General features: G+C 36.5%; 1 protein-coding gene across 1 annotated transcript in view; it reads right to left on the bottom strand.

Moving 5' to 3' along the window:
- Positions 1 to 15,250, bottom strand: part of LOC127419013 (microtubule-associated serine/threonine-protein kinase 4-like) — a 202,320-nt gene that overhangs the window by 56,231 nt on the left and 130,839 nt on the right. Inside the window, exons 5-8 of the mRNA XM_051660033.1 lie at positions 10,199 to 10,287; positions 7,752 to 7,821; positions 5,946 to 6,024; positions 1,857 to 2,011 (exon numbers count right to left, since the gene is read on the bottom strand). Coding sequence (XP_051515993.1) covers positions 1,857 to 2,011; positions 5,946 to 6,024; positions 7,752 to 7,821; positions 10,199 to 10,287 — 393 coding nt within the window. The remainder of the gene's footprint in view (positions 1 to 1,856; positions 2,012 to 5,945; positions 6,025 to 7,751; positions 7,822 to 10,198; positions 10,288 to 15,250) is intronic.

Below are 15,250 nucleotides of genomic sequence, written 5' to 3' on the forward strand. Positions count from 1 at the left end.
TTTGCGGTGCCGTAGCGAAAATTGCTGGTAATTATAAAGCCAGCCAAGTTTTGCAAAAACCTTAATCTTAATATTTTGAGAAAGAGAAAGGCTGCATACCAATTCGAAAAACATACTTCTACATCGTACTCTTACAATGGCAAGAAAAATTTGTGAACCCTTTGGAATTAACTGCATTTCTATTTAAATTTGTCTTAAAATCTGGTTTGATCTTTATCTAATTTATAATAATTAACAAATACAATCTGTTTTAACTAATAACACACAAATGATTGAATTGTTCTTGTAAATATTGAATACATCATTCAAAATTTCACAGTGTAGGTTGGAAAAAGTATGTAAACCCCTAGGCTAATGACATCAACAAAAGTTAATTAGAGACTGGAGTTGGCAAACCTGGCATCCAATTAATGAAACGAGATTGGAGGTGTGGGTTAGAGCTACTTTGACTTATAAAAAGCACCCAAACATTTTGAGTTTGCGATTCACAAGAAGTATCTGCTGACATGAACCATGCCTTGCAAAAAAGAGATCTCAGAAGACCTATGATCAAGAATTGTTGCTTTGCATAAAGATGGAAAGGGATACACAGTTATCTCGAAGAGCTTAGATATTCATCTGTCCACAGTTAGACAAACTGTCTGTAAATGAAGATGATTTAGTACTGTGGCTACTCTCCCTAGAAGTAGCCGTCCAGCCAAGATGACTTAAAGGGTACACCGCAGAATGTTCAGTGAGGTAAAAAAGAACCCTAGATTGACAGCTTAAGACTTGAAAGAATCATTGGAACTTGTTAACATCTCTGTTCATGAGTCTACTATACAGAAAACATTGAACAGGCATGGTGTCCATGACAGGACATCACAAAGGACAATGACCCCAAACATCAAAGTAAATCCACTACAGAATGGCTTCAAAAAAGAAAATACAGAAAATTGTTGGAGTGGCCCAGTCAGAGCCCAGACTTTAATCCAATAGAGATGCTGTGGAATGACCTCTAGAGAGCCGTTAACACCAGACATCCTAAGAATATGGCTGAGCTGAAGCAGTTCTTTAAGGAAGAATGGTCCAAGATTCCTTCTGAATGTTGTGCAGGTCTAATCTGCAGCTACAGGAAACGCTTGGTTGAGATTATAGCTGCCAAAGGAGGATCGACCAGTTATTAAATCCAAGGGTTCACTTACTTTTTCCACAGCACTGTGAATTTGTAATGGGATGTGTTCAATAAAGACATGAACGATTATAACTGTTTGTGTGTTGTTAGCTTAAACACATTGTGTTTGTCTATATTTGTGACTTTGATGAAGATGAGATCACAATTTATGACCAATTAATGCAGAAAACAAGCTAATTCCAAAACGGTTCACATACTTCTTTTTTTTTTTTTTTTTTTTTTTGCCATTTATATATACATTATACATTACTGCTTACTGTATATACATTTAAGAATGTTGAAAGGCAGAACTGCAGTATTTGATCATACTAGCATGTCATAAAATATTTATATCACAGACTCCCTTGTCACATACAATGGTTAGCATATAGGGTTAGGGTTCTATATATATACATTTAGGCATCTTTATAAATGCATTATCTCAAAATTTTTATTACCTAACTTTTAAGTTCATACATTTATATAAAAATAAATAAATAAAAAAAACCTTGCAGACTTGCATTCCGCTACATTTTTCTAAAATTGTAAAAGTTGCTAAAAGAACCAATACAAACAGAATGGAAATGAACTTTTTTGCCCACCACCCACAGTGGCTGGTCAAGATTTATTTTACCAGCCATTTTATCCATAGATTTTTTAAAGCCATTTGAATTTTTCACTTGAATTTTTTTTCTTCTCGTACCTGAGACTGCGAGAGCGTGGCCGCATGGGCTTGACTCTCCTGCGGTCGTCACCAGCGATGCTCTCGGTACAGAAATGTTTGGACAGGAAGTGGAGCTCATCTGCTGTGGGCTGGAAGGGCAGCTGATGGAGCTTCTCCTGTGATGAACAGGACGACTGGAAATGAAACGAAAATACATTGAAAAAGAAAAGAAGACAAATGAAATGAAAACAAAACAACAAACAAAAGATGATGACTGATGTGTTATGTCACACATCATAAATATGCGAGCATGCAGGTGAGGAGGATAAACGCAGCGCTGGATTTTTACTGGTTTACTGGGTTCTTCATGGTCATAATCCTAAAAACCTGAGGAATGGAGACCTCAGTGAAATAAGTAGTTATTTAAGTGAGGTGAGGTGTAACCATGAAGAGGCACAGTTTTAAAAATTAATCTAAAATTGACAACTATGAAACAATTAACGCTCTTTTTAAACATATATTGTGGTGACTTCTTAGGTTATTTTGGACATCATGCTGTATTAAAAGCCAAGAATATACCATAAGTAGACACACTCATTTTATTCATGATAATCAAATCTAATATAATACTGATCTTGTTGCATCACACAGCATTTTCACTTTCAGTATGGACAAAAAAAAGTTACTTTGCTGGAAACTTTATGCATCGTGTTATTATGTTGTACTGCTTGAAGTACTTTTCTGTAAACTGAAAGCTGATTGGCTGGTGTGCCAGCATCATATTGTGCGTCACTTCTTGTGAGGATGGGCAGCTGTGGCGACTGTGTGTGAAAAACAACAACAACCAGAGAGTGAACGTGTGAGTGGGCAGTCTGGCGCAGATTTAGTCACATATTTACCAGCAAACAAATCTGCCGCTGCTCACAGGTACATTAGTCAGACTGGGAGACAGTCATGCAGCATCTGTTACCCACGGCAGACAGTTTCAGCCAAGTATTAGTTCAGTTGTGCATATAAATGCAAGGACACAGACCCTAACCAAAAATCAAGCTTCACAGCAAAATACAGCAATGAAGCTTGAAAAATGTATCATTCATTGTATACAGCATACAATTTCATAATCACCAAAATCAACCGTACGTGTCCATTGGCGCATTTTAAGCGGAGCTGAGCGGGCGTTTTCAAATCATTCCTACGGGAGTCGAGTGGCACGTTCGCGAAGTGGATTGTGGGATTGACAGCAGAGCAGAGAAAGTGTTGAGGGTGGTTGAGAGCGTCAAAAAGTTGAGAAAATGAGTTACGCAAATGAGAAGCAGATAATGTCAGGCATATATACTGAAAAGAATGATAGAAAATACACACTCGCTTTACATATTACAAACACACCCCCAAGCAGCAGCTCTCTAGTGTTGAAAGCGGTGTTGAGCGGATTTCTGCCATGCCATGTGATTCATGAGATTATAATAGAAATGTACCTGTAACAGCCAAATCAAACACCATAGACATAACTTTTTTCTTTTTTTTTTTTACATTAACTTTTTTTTATTGATTCCTATATTAACACATAAAAGCAAGAATATATACAAACAGAATCAATACTTAACCCCCTCTATTATTACCCCCCCCACCCATAAGAACATCCCAGTGGTCCCACATAATTATAGATGCACAAAAACAAATATTAACAAAAATAAAATATAATAAATCGCACACATAACCTCTACATCTCTCTCTCCAATGTCCCTCCCCGAGAGCCCTCCAAAAATGCCAAATATTTGCCCCACATTCCCATAAACAAGTCCAAATTACCCAATCCTCTAGATACCCCTTCTTCAAACGAACCCTTGCATCTCTAGATGCAGACTTGACATTTTTTAGAATCCTAGTCCACACTTCTTCCTCCAATACCTAATTCAAATCTTTTTCCCATATTCTCTTGATAGAAGCTAAAGCTCCATCCCCCAGACTCCGAACCAGCAGGGAGTAATACACTGATGCCTCATGACCTTTTCCAAAAGCAGTAATCACCTCTCCCTAAGTATCTGCCTTGTGTGCGACTCCCAAAAATAGTACAGAGCATGTGGCGCAGCTGTAAATACCTATAAAACTGAGATCTGGGAATCCCAAAATGATGACCCAAATTCTCAAAAGATCTCAACACTCCACTCTCATACAATTCACCGAGTGCAACAACCCCTCTCACAATCCACTCTGACCAACAGAAAGGGTACTTATTGATACATAATTTTGGGTTCAGCCATATGCTTGAGGCAACATTTAAATAAATGTCTGAATTAAATACTCTGGCCACTCTTGTCCAAATCATGTGCAAATGTGAGATAACGGGGTGTGACTTAACTTCTTCGGTTAGTTTGACAGAAATGCTTTGCAATGATGAAATAGGGGCAAGGACTTCCTGTTCAATAGAAAACCAGGGAGGGGCTCTTTCAGGTGGAAGCGACCAATTTAGTCTGGGACGTTTACCATTCCAAATGAAGGACTTCACAATTCTATCAAATTGCTTAAAATAAGAGAGGGGGACATCTATAGGGAGTAACTGTAGCAGGTAGTTTAATTTTGGAATACAATTCATTTTAATAACATTAATCTTCCCAATCATCGATAAATGTAAATGAAGCCCATCTGTCCACATCGCTCGAAAACTTTTTAGTTAAAGGGTCAAAATTAACTCTAACTAAATCAGACAAATTTGCTGGGATTAAAATACCCAAATACTTAATGCCCTGTTTGGGCCACTGAAAGGCGCCCGGCTGAAAGGCCGTTACTGGGCAGTACGCTGTCAGAGCCTACGCTTCGGATTTAGACCAGTTGACTTTGTATCCTGAGAACTTGGAAAAGGAATTAATAATTCTGTGGAGGCAAGGCATAGATCTAGTAGGGTCGGAGATGAATAATAAAATATCATCTGCGTAAAGCAGAAGCTTATGCACCACACCTCCCGCCACCACCCCTGGAAAATCCTCCTCCTTTCTTATCGCGGCTGCTAATGGTTCCAGGGCAAGACAGAACAATAATGAGGAAAGAGGGCAACCCTGCTGGGTGCCCCTATTCAGAGTAAAATAATCTGAAATTAATCCATTTGTTTGTACCGCTGCTACAGGGTGTCTATAAAGTAACTTAATCCAACCAATAAATGTACTCCCGAACCCATACATTTCTAAAATCTTAAAAAGATAATCCCATTCTACCATATCAAACGCATTTTCGGCGTCAAGTGAGATGGTAGCGACCGGAGACTGATCATTCGCTACTGACCACATGATATTAATGAAAGGCCTGATGTTATCAGAAGAGCTACGGCCTCGAATAAACCCCACCTGATCTATATATGTATATAAGAGATGTCATAACCTTACTTAAATGATTAGCCAAAATGTTGGACAAAATTCTAGCTGGATCAGGGAAATTGGACCATAGACATAACTTTTAAGATTTTTTAAATATGTTGAACACCATTTAATTTATTAACACATTCCCAGTCTTTGAAGCTCAAGTATGAAGCATAACCTAAGAGCAAAGCAATGTTAATGTGAAGGCCACCATTGCGATGGTGGTAAAAATCTTGGTTACATATTAATTTGTTTTCTAACTTAAGAGGAACTGAATGCATAAATCATATATATACTTAGAAGGCAAATTAAAATGTAAGATTATTCATTGTAATGTAAAAAGAAAAAAAAATGCAAGAAATTAATTGTGATTATTTTAACTATGGACAGCTCTAATAAAATGCATATAATTATTAAAATGTATTATTTTAGTTTACTATATACAACTTATTATAGATTAAGAATAGTAGTACATGTTAATATTATTATTATTATTATTATTATTATTATTTTTATACAACTTAGTATACAGTATATTAAGAAAAGTGACAGATTTGATGAAGATAAAGAAGAGAAAAAAAAGAAATAAAAAGAAAAAAGACAAATAAATAGAAAAAGAAAAGAAAAAGAAGAAAAAGTAGGCTTCCTACTCCGCAACAATATCCAACTGCATCACAAGGTGGTAGCTGCTTATTTGCGTATAATTTGGCATCTGCTGCCTGCCAGGAACAAATCCATGCACCTTTATACAATGGGCACTTTCATGTGTGGTACTTACAGAGACGGTGGAGCTGGGCGTGTTAGTTCCATAACCAGATGAGGGGAGGGATGCCAAGGACCAGCGCCGCCCATCAGTCCTGCAAACACAGACAGCTTTCTGTTCATAATCACCTGAACTCTTTTGAATTAGGGGTCATCATCAGTACATTGCATTGCATTGGCTTCAAGACATGAGAGGTGAGTGGCATACAAGATAAAAGGAAAAATGCTGAGAGTGTCATTTATTTTCAAAGCAGAACAGATGAAAGACAGTGGCAGTATAATCCATGAGCTGTGGGCAGTTAGGTTTAGAGCGGCACTCTGTGAGCAATTTCTTATGGGTCTCTAAGCCAGCTGATTGAATGACCGAATGAAAACAATCACAGTAAGACAAGCGGCACAAACACTGGGAGCATAACATGGGTTGATTTGATACAGATAATGCTCAAAAATGTTCGTGCAGGCACTGGATGTTGACACCCACAGCAAACAGGTTAATGTACATGGGAAGGTGCCTGATGCACTATGATTGATTTCTGTGACAAAAGTACAACAGAGTGAATCTCATGAAAACATGGTAATATTTCACCCTAAATCAAAAGAAATAAGAAATCATGTTTTGCATGAAGAAAATGAATATTTAGGGCCATTATGATTTTTGGCATTGTGGCATTATTTTATAATGGAGATAATATATCATAATTTTTTTCGCATTACATTAATGAAAATTGTGAAGGAAATTGATATAACTGTTATGAAATAAATGTCATAATTTGTTGGCAGCTTTGTTTCTATTTTGGTAATACTGTGCTGGATACGCAAGAGTCCTAAAATAGGCTGCCTTTTGTTTAAGCAAAACATCATTTCACATTTCCTTTTGTGATTTTGGCACGAAACGTGACCTGGACATGACAGGTTTCATGATGAGATTCACCCTATACGCTCTTTGGAATTACCTGTCTGTTCTGTAGCCAAAACTAGAGGATTATAAATAGTAATAATACAAATAATTGGAATGAAATAAGAAACAGCAATTTTTAAGAACAAAAGACTTTGTTTTCCCTTCCTGTCTAAGAGAACATAGTTTGACAAGCAGCATGAAAGCTTTGCTGATGTGACAGCTGAAAAACTGAACTTCTGAACGAGTTTTAAATGTGTTCTCATCTCGAGCTGTAGAAGGCTCGTCATATTCTGAGGAAGAATTCAAATGTTCTCAGAATGTTCTTCACATCAAAGAACATATTGTATACTTACTGTTCATTTCCTTATATTCTTGACAGATCTGGACTACTATACTAATAATACAGCTACTTATCCATCAAAGTGTGTAGTATAAAAGTTATAAATGGTACCAATTATATGGAAGGTAAGTTGTGGTATACAACATAATACATTATTATTGAGGACCGTACAGCGACCCCAGAAAGTATTTAAATGCTTTAGTCACACTTAAAACCATTTAGAATTTCTTTGCAGATGACACTTGGTTTGATGTTTTATTTAAACAATGCTACTGTAGGTCTTTTCTCAGAACTAACTTCACTTTTCAGCGATTAAAATTTTTTCCAATTACGTTTCAATTTGGTCTTCATTTTGAACAGTACATAAATTGTTTTATCATTTAAAACCTAACAAACTTCTTTTTATAAAATGGTTTACTTGAAAAGTGTACTTGTGCTATAGTTCTTGCAAATAAATGACACTTGGTTTAATACAGTGTTATCTAATGGAATGACATTAAGTTTTATACTTAAATATACTTTCCTCAGATTTGCTGGTAATAAGAAAAAGCGGGCTGAACATGTCTGAAGGATGTTTCATTTACCTGCGTGTGAAGGAGAAATGAGCTGAAGCACTCGGCGAGAAGTTTCTAGGGCTGTCTTGAGGACTTGTGCCTGCAAATAAATAAATAAATAATAATAATTTGTTTACATTCTTGATGTTTCACACTTTGTCCTGTGTCAACAGGCCTGTCTGCTCAGTAAGAAATGACAATGTATCACTTTCAAAGTAAGAATATTGCTGACAAAAACCATTAGAAATGTTCAGCTTTCACTGCACTGGTGAACAGCAGAAGGACCTGCAAAAAGTGGAATTGCAAAAATAATGACTGTTTCCAAACTTACAGAAGCCAACTGAAGCCATACATTATCCTTTTTAAGTTATAAGTTATACTGACTTTTTTTTTCTTATGCTATCACGAGAAAAAAAGACAGAATAGGTGTTTTACTATAAATTCTCCTCCCTGCCCAGTAGGTGGCGATATGCACGTAGAATGCGAAACGCCAAAAACAAAAGAAGAATGTGATAGTAAAAGTGGAGATTTACAGTAAAAAAAGGGCTTAATTATTGATCTGTTTCTCACCCACACATAAAATATCACTTCAGAAGATATGGATTTAACCACTGGAGTTGTATGGATTACTTTTATGTTGCCTTTATGTGCTTTTAGAACTTCAAAATTTTGGTCACAATTCACTTGCATTGTATGGACCTACAGAGCTGAGATATTTTTCTGGGATGGCATGAGGGTGAATAAATGATGAGATAATTTCATTTTTTGGGTGAACTATTCCTTTAAATTTCAGTTTGGTCCACAAAGCCATTACATGGCTCTAGATGCATTGGAAAATAGTGAATGAACAGTACTGTTTATGGTGATAATGATGGTTTTTGACTTTTTTTTTTTAAACAGATGGTGAGTAAATAATGATTTCTAACTCTAATTTTGGGGTGATCTGTCCCTTTAAGCTCGAGTCAGATACTGTGAGGCTCCTGCATCATGCCTGTCACCATATGTGCTCAATGCACTTATTAGCAGAACCCCACTGTTTTTGGGATTGCTTTTGGCAATATGGGCACATGCAAAGGTCTGGGAGATCTCAAATCACAGCCATTAGAGTCAGTGTCCCGCTTCCAACTGCCTTCAGCCCTGCAATAATTAAAGATAATTAACTTGATTGAATATGGAAGGAGTTAATAATTAATTAACACATCTGTATTGCCCCTCCGGCATTGATAAAGAGAAACCCCTGAGCTTTAGCTGATGGTAGATGTTTATTAGTGGTGATACATTTACTATTCACACACAGCTGATAAAGATGGATAGATAACAAAAAACATATATGTTAAAATAATAGTACTGTTGCATTTATGCCACTCATTTTACTATTGGTCTAGTGATATATAGATGTGATGTAAAAAATAATCGAATCGTATTATACAAATTTTAAATCATGACCAGTTACAGGACCTAAACTATGCACTTTCCCTTATCCATTCATATGCTGTATACTGTATATCTTAACCTAAAATCAGTATTTTTTTTTATCATAAAAAAAGACACTCATGGACAGGATAAGCGTCAACTACCTCTATAAAATACAAATTAATAACAGAAAATGAGATACAAAAACATTTCCTAAATATAATGAACATTTATTTTATAATGCATTTCCTCAAAGTACAATAAAAAATTAAAACATGAAAACTGAAAATGTGCATTAGCCATATTATAAAAGGCTTTCTGTAGATTTTGGACATAAGCTAATTGGCCGGTGACAATAATCTCAAAAAGCCCAAATAATGATTCATTATTGTGTCACTGATATATCGGTTCATCACTGCAGTTTTGAGTATAAATTTTATATTTAGTATTTTGTACAAGACAGGCATTCAATAAGTCACTCTGAACAGTCCATCAATGCCTCTATATTTCATGTCTAAATAGCTTAAATGATGTTCAAATCACATAATAATAATGTAGTTAAAGAGTAATGCTGAATGCTCTTTAAAGGTTGCCAGTACAGTGGCAGTTTGTGTGCTGTGCAGTCTGCAAAATGAGAAAGTGGAAAATCCAGTGGTCAGCTCATGAATCAGACACTGCTTAAAGATGCTTTTTTCTGCAGTGCTTCTTCATTTATTCAATACAAGAGTCACTGTTCATTGGACCTGCCCCTCTTGCCAAAGGGGTCAGAGTTTGGCTGGTTAGAATGGTCCAGTTAGTCCATGACCATGACAAACAATTGGGACGCAACAGGACCTCCCTAAGTCAAAAATATAATTATATTATAGTAGATGTTTTACTGGTGTCATCGGAACATACTAGCATGATAAAAAAAAAAAAAAAGCGTCGTTAATAAGAATCCAAACGACTGAAAAGGTGCCTGTGGTTCATAGTTTTATTACACCATGCCTGGTTTGGAAACTGTGTTATTGTGTCACTCTTGCAGACTCTACAGACATCAAAACCATCAGAAATAATAAGGTTACCTGTGTGTGATGAAAGAGGTGAGTGTGGTCGAGGAAGAGCTGACGACTGTCCACTTCCTATCAAACTCTTTCTGTTGCTCGTTCTACAGCTGCAAAAACAAACCAAAACATTGTGTTTGGTTACCAGCCCACTCCAAACACAAAGCCTTTTTATTATAATGAATTGACAACAGAAAATGAATCGTCTAGTCATCCTTGCACAATATGGACTATTAGAGAGGCATCAATACTTTCAAGTGCATACAGTAAATCCACCTGTTATGTTTTACCTAAAAGCATCACCACAGATTAGCACATAATTGGAAATGGTTTCAAATGACTTAAAAAGGTTTCAAATAATATACAGAATGTAATTTCCTCTAATACTGCTCTGTGGTTGTGCCAAGAGAACAATAATGAAATTAAAGCTGTTATGAGGATTTTTTTCTTTTTTAATGTTGCTACTATATGACAGATATCACTGAAATAGGTGTCTTGGGATGTCAAACTCGGCTCTGAAAACAGCACAAAAGTAGCATCATGTCTTTGGAGGACAGGGTTTAGGGAAAAAGGCATTTGGTTGTATTACAGGGGTCTAATTCAGTGGCTAGGAAGTTAGCAAGATGGCTAACAGCTTTAAACAGTAATAAATTGGTTTTCAAGAGGATTAATTATCTTAGTCAATTAGTTAATAACTTAATCTTTCATATCCATACAATATGGCTTATGCTTGTGAAACAGTATACAGATTGTTTAATTGCAATTTGCCCATCACAGCATATGAGACACATCTTGCAAAAACAAAAAAAAAAAAAAAAAAAAAAAAACATTATATTATATATATATATATATATATATATATATATATATCTCCACACAAAAATATAAAGGTTATTACATTTTCTTGAGGTGGTGCTTGCCTTTGCAAAACTCACCACCACAATACAAGGGTGTAGTGGGAGGTTGCCAGGGCCATGCAGATGTTAGGGTGTTCTGGGTGGTTGCAAGGTGGTTCTTGAGCCCCCCCTTCAATGTAGGTCTATGGGAAATTTCACACTTTTTATCATCTACCAGGCAAAAAATTATTATTCTGATCCCATAGAAAACCAATAGGACACCGCTCCTCAACAAACCACATGATTATCAATACTTAGGGTTAGGGGTTTGTTCTAATCACCGACCAGGAGTATGAGGAACAATAGTAATAGTGATGCTTGCCTTAGCACAAATAAAGGATTAACTACTAACAGCAATAAAAAATTGTCTAACATTTAAATATCACTTTATTTGGCACGTACTCACTTATTTATAAACTTCAAGCCTAAAAAGTTTAACAAAACAACAAAACCAAGCATAGCCAAACCTATCATAACAATAAAACAAAACCAAGCAAAACCAAACAAAAGCCCTTGTGATTCTGTAAGGAGCAGCTGCCAGTAAGCGAATCAATCACATTCATGAAGCCATTAAAGGGATAGTTCTACCAAATATGAAAATTATGTCAATGAATATATTTTCTTGGAACACGAAAGCAGACATTTAGCAGAATGCCCAGGTTGCTCTTTTACATACAGTACAATGAAAGAGGATGGAGATTCACATTGGTAAGGTTAAAATTTTTTTTACAAAAGGTAACATTTAAATAGTCCTTTTAACATGTTTATTCAAGTCATTATTCATTATACATTACCCACTCCCACAATTGCTTGACATCTCGTATCCCCAGTATAACCTTGCTAGACACGCACAGATTCTTTTAAATTAGTAAACAAGGGGGCCTGGGTAGCTCAGGGAGTATTGACGCTGACTACCACCCCTGGAGTAATGAGTTCAAATCCAGGGTGTGCTGAGTGACTCTAGCCAGGTCTTCTAAGCAACCAAATTGGCCCGGTTACTAGGGAGGGTAGAGTCACATGGGGTAACCTCCTCGTGGTCGCGATTAATGGTTCTCGCTCTCAATGGGGCGCGCGGTGAGTAGCATGAGCCTCCACATGTGGAGTCTCTGCGGTGTCATGCACAATGAGCCACGTGATAAGATGTGTGGATTGACTGTCTCAGAAGCGGAGGCAACTGAGACTTGTCCTCCACCACCCGGATTGAGGTGACTAACCGCGCCACCACGAGGACCTACTAAGTGGTGGGATTTGGGCATTCCAGATTGGGAGAAAAGGGGATAAAAAATAAATAAAAATAAAAATGACTAAAAATTAGTAAACAAGTACATTAATGACCAAAAAAAAAAAAAAGAAAAGTAAATACAAGGATAATTGGACGCAAGGGTTCAGGCTTAGGTCAAATGTACAGATATCATTTATGTATGTATAAGATTTAGAACTACATACACCAATCAGCCACAACATTAAAACCACCTGCCCATTATTGTGTAGGTCCCCTCGTGCCGCCAAAACATATCAGTATAGCATTCTGAGATGATATTCTTCTCACCACAATTGTACAGATCAGTGACTTTGTCAGCTCAAACCATTCAGTACAGTAAATCAAATCAAATCCTTATGCCCTTTATCATTACTGTTTTAAAAATGGTAATTTTAATAAAATACAGGAAATAACAATTAGTTATTTATCTGATTAACCGAAGAAATAATCGAAGATTTATAGATTATCAAAATAATCGCTGCAGCCCTAGAGTACTCGACTATAAAAATACTCGAAATTCCCATCCTTAGTAATTTTAAGACTGTAGATATGTAAACATGGTCAGCAACCATGGAGATTTCTGAATGAGAAAATCTTTTCTTCTACTTTGAGGACCGAGGAGGACATTTGATGTTTTGAAAGTGAGAGTAGGGTTTCATGATAAGGCTCTTTTAAATATGTACCATGATGCAGAATGCAGCATCATATCTGCTTCATGAGTGCTCAATAAAAGAGGATCAGACTTACTTGGCTATTAATACAGCCATTTATACACACAAGCAGCTTAAGAACGAATGGTATGAGCACCTATCTCCATGCTTCTTTCTGTAGCGATGATGAAAATACATAACTCTGGGTTACTTCTGGAGGAAACCCATGCTCAAATGACGGTATCAAGCAATGTCAACGACACAATCAATGACTGAATCATGAAAAAGTATCAGTCACTCACTGCCTATGTAACCCTCCATTACCCTCCTGTTACTGACTTCTGGAAATGCTAATTGTGTAAGTCCTTACAAATGCATGCTTGTAGTCCAACATAAAGCTCTAAAACACAATAAAGGCATATAAAAATGAAAATGCAAGGCAACATTTACATTCCAAATACAGATAAGAACAGTTTCCTTATAGAAGTACTCCCTGATTATCCCATAAACACTTAAGGAAGGCGGTAAAATGCGAGAAAGCAACTGTCAAATATGCTGATAGTCTACATTTAAATATTGTATGGTATTTTGCATTTATTTGGTTAAGCACCTTGTGAAGCTACCCTTTAAGGTGCTATATAAAAGTAAGTACTGGAGAAGGTCCATGCTGAACTGGCTTGTCATTGTTGTTTATTCTGAGTTGTGGTAGAGCATGTGCCCAAGCAACGTAGGAGCTGTGGTGCTCTCAGGGATGCAGGTTCGAATCCAGCCAGTGCCACCTCCCAGTCCCCTTCCCCTACCATTATTTTCCTGTCTCTCAACTTTCTTTTTGATAGGTATAAAGTTAAATATTAGAAAACAAAATGAATGTATGAAATCTATCATTTAAGTAATAACATAAAATCAAACATATGCACATGTGAAATACAATCTGCATCTGTCCCACACATTTAAAGTAGAGATACAAAAAAGAACATTTATTCTTGAAGCTTTTTCTGGCCCTGTTTACTATATTACTTTACAAGCCTGTAGTTTCTTATCTTTATATCATGTTAACAAAACACATGGTGTTTTTTCCTTTATAAACACCACTGTAGGAGAAAAAAGAAAGAAAAAATTGGATGTAGATGCCTACTTATTAGCTCTAGAACTCTGAGAGCTTAAATCAAGGTCAGTACAACTGAATTATGAAGATATCTTTAATGGATGGACACACAAAAAGAGATATCATACATTTAAAGTCAGCTAAATAATAGAATCACACCTACATCATACAATTTAGATTTTTTTCTTTTTTTTTTTTCTTCACAACTTAAAGTAAGGTATACAGGAGGAAACTCCCTCAGTGTTACTGGTGTAATAGAGTGCCATTATCACAGTTCTTATACTGTAGATAAAGACATTACTCATTACTGAAACTTCCACCCTGTACAAACCAATAAACATAACACTGAAACGAAAATACAATGCAAGGTCCTGTTTGCCATGCATGTGGTCCACAAATGTTTTGTTTCATACATACTGTAAAATTTGATTTACAGTATACAAAAAAAAAAAAAAAAAAAAAAAAAAAGGAGACCAATCTATTTAGCATGCTGTACTCAACCCGAGGATACTAATCTGATCGTCTAAATGGTAAAATGGGTCATTCCAAGGATTAAAATGAAAGGACAAGCGGGAAAGCACATGCCTGTTTGATGCCAGATATTTCTATTGCTGATTTGCCTTTTTGGTTAAGTTTTTGTCTTGTCACATGCCAGGTGAAAAGGATTCAGCACAGCTTCAGCATTTCCTGCAAGAACTGTTTATCCGAACGCTTGACGTCAAATAACAGAGACTCAACCAGCTCTTCCCAAGAGGAATTACAGAACAATCCATTTCCTCGCATTGAGCATGCATATTTAGGGAAATGTACAGTAATTGCACCAGGATGTAAACATCATTTGTGCCCACCACATGGACTAAACTATACTGTTCTGATTACAATCAACAGGTACTCAAGTTCTGCATTCACAAAGGAATTCAAACACAACAGACAACATAGCACCTGATTTACAGTATTGTTCTTGTCTATAACCTTAAATGACTTTGTTTTCTCAGTAGCGACAAGCAATCAACCCCAACTTGTTTACCTTTTGGAGCGCCGCAATCTTACTCCACTGAGAAAGTGCGGCATGGAAAAGTTGGAGAGTACGGTCCATAAGCTGGAGTCGGACATGGTCCCAAAGTCATGCCCTCAAAGTGCTCTTCGCTGCCTCGGAAAAGG

This window comes from Myxocyprinus asiaticus, chromosome 3, assembly GCF_019703515.2.
Source record: "Myxocyprinus asiaticus isolate MX2 ecotype Aquarium Trade chromosome 3, UBuf_Myxa_2, whole genome shotgun sequence".
In the NCBI taxonomy this organism is placed as follows: domain Eukaryota; kingdom Metazoa; phylum Chordata; class Actinopteri; order Cypriniformes; family Catostomidae; genus Myxocyprinus; species Myxocyprinus asiaticus.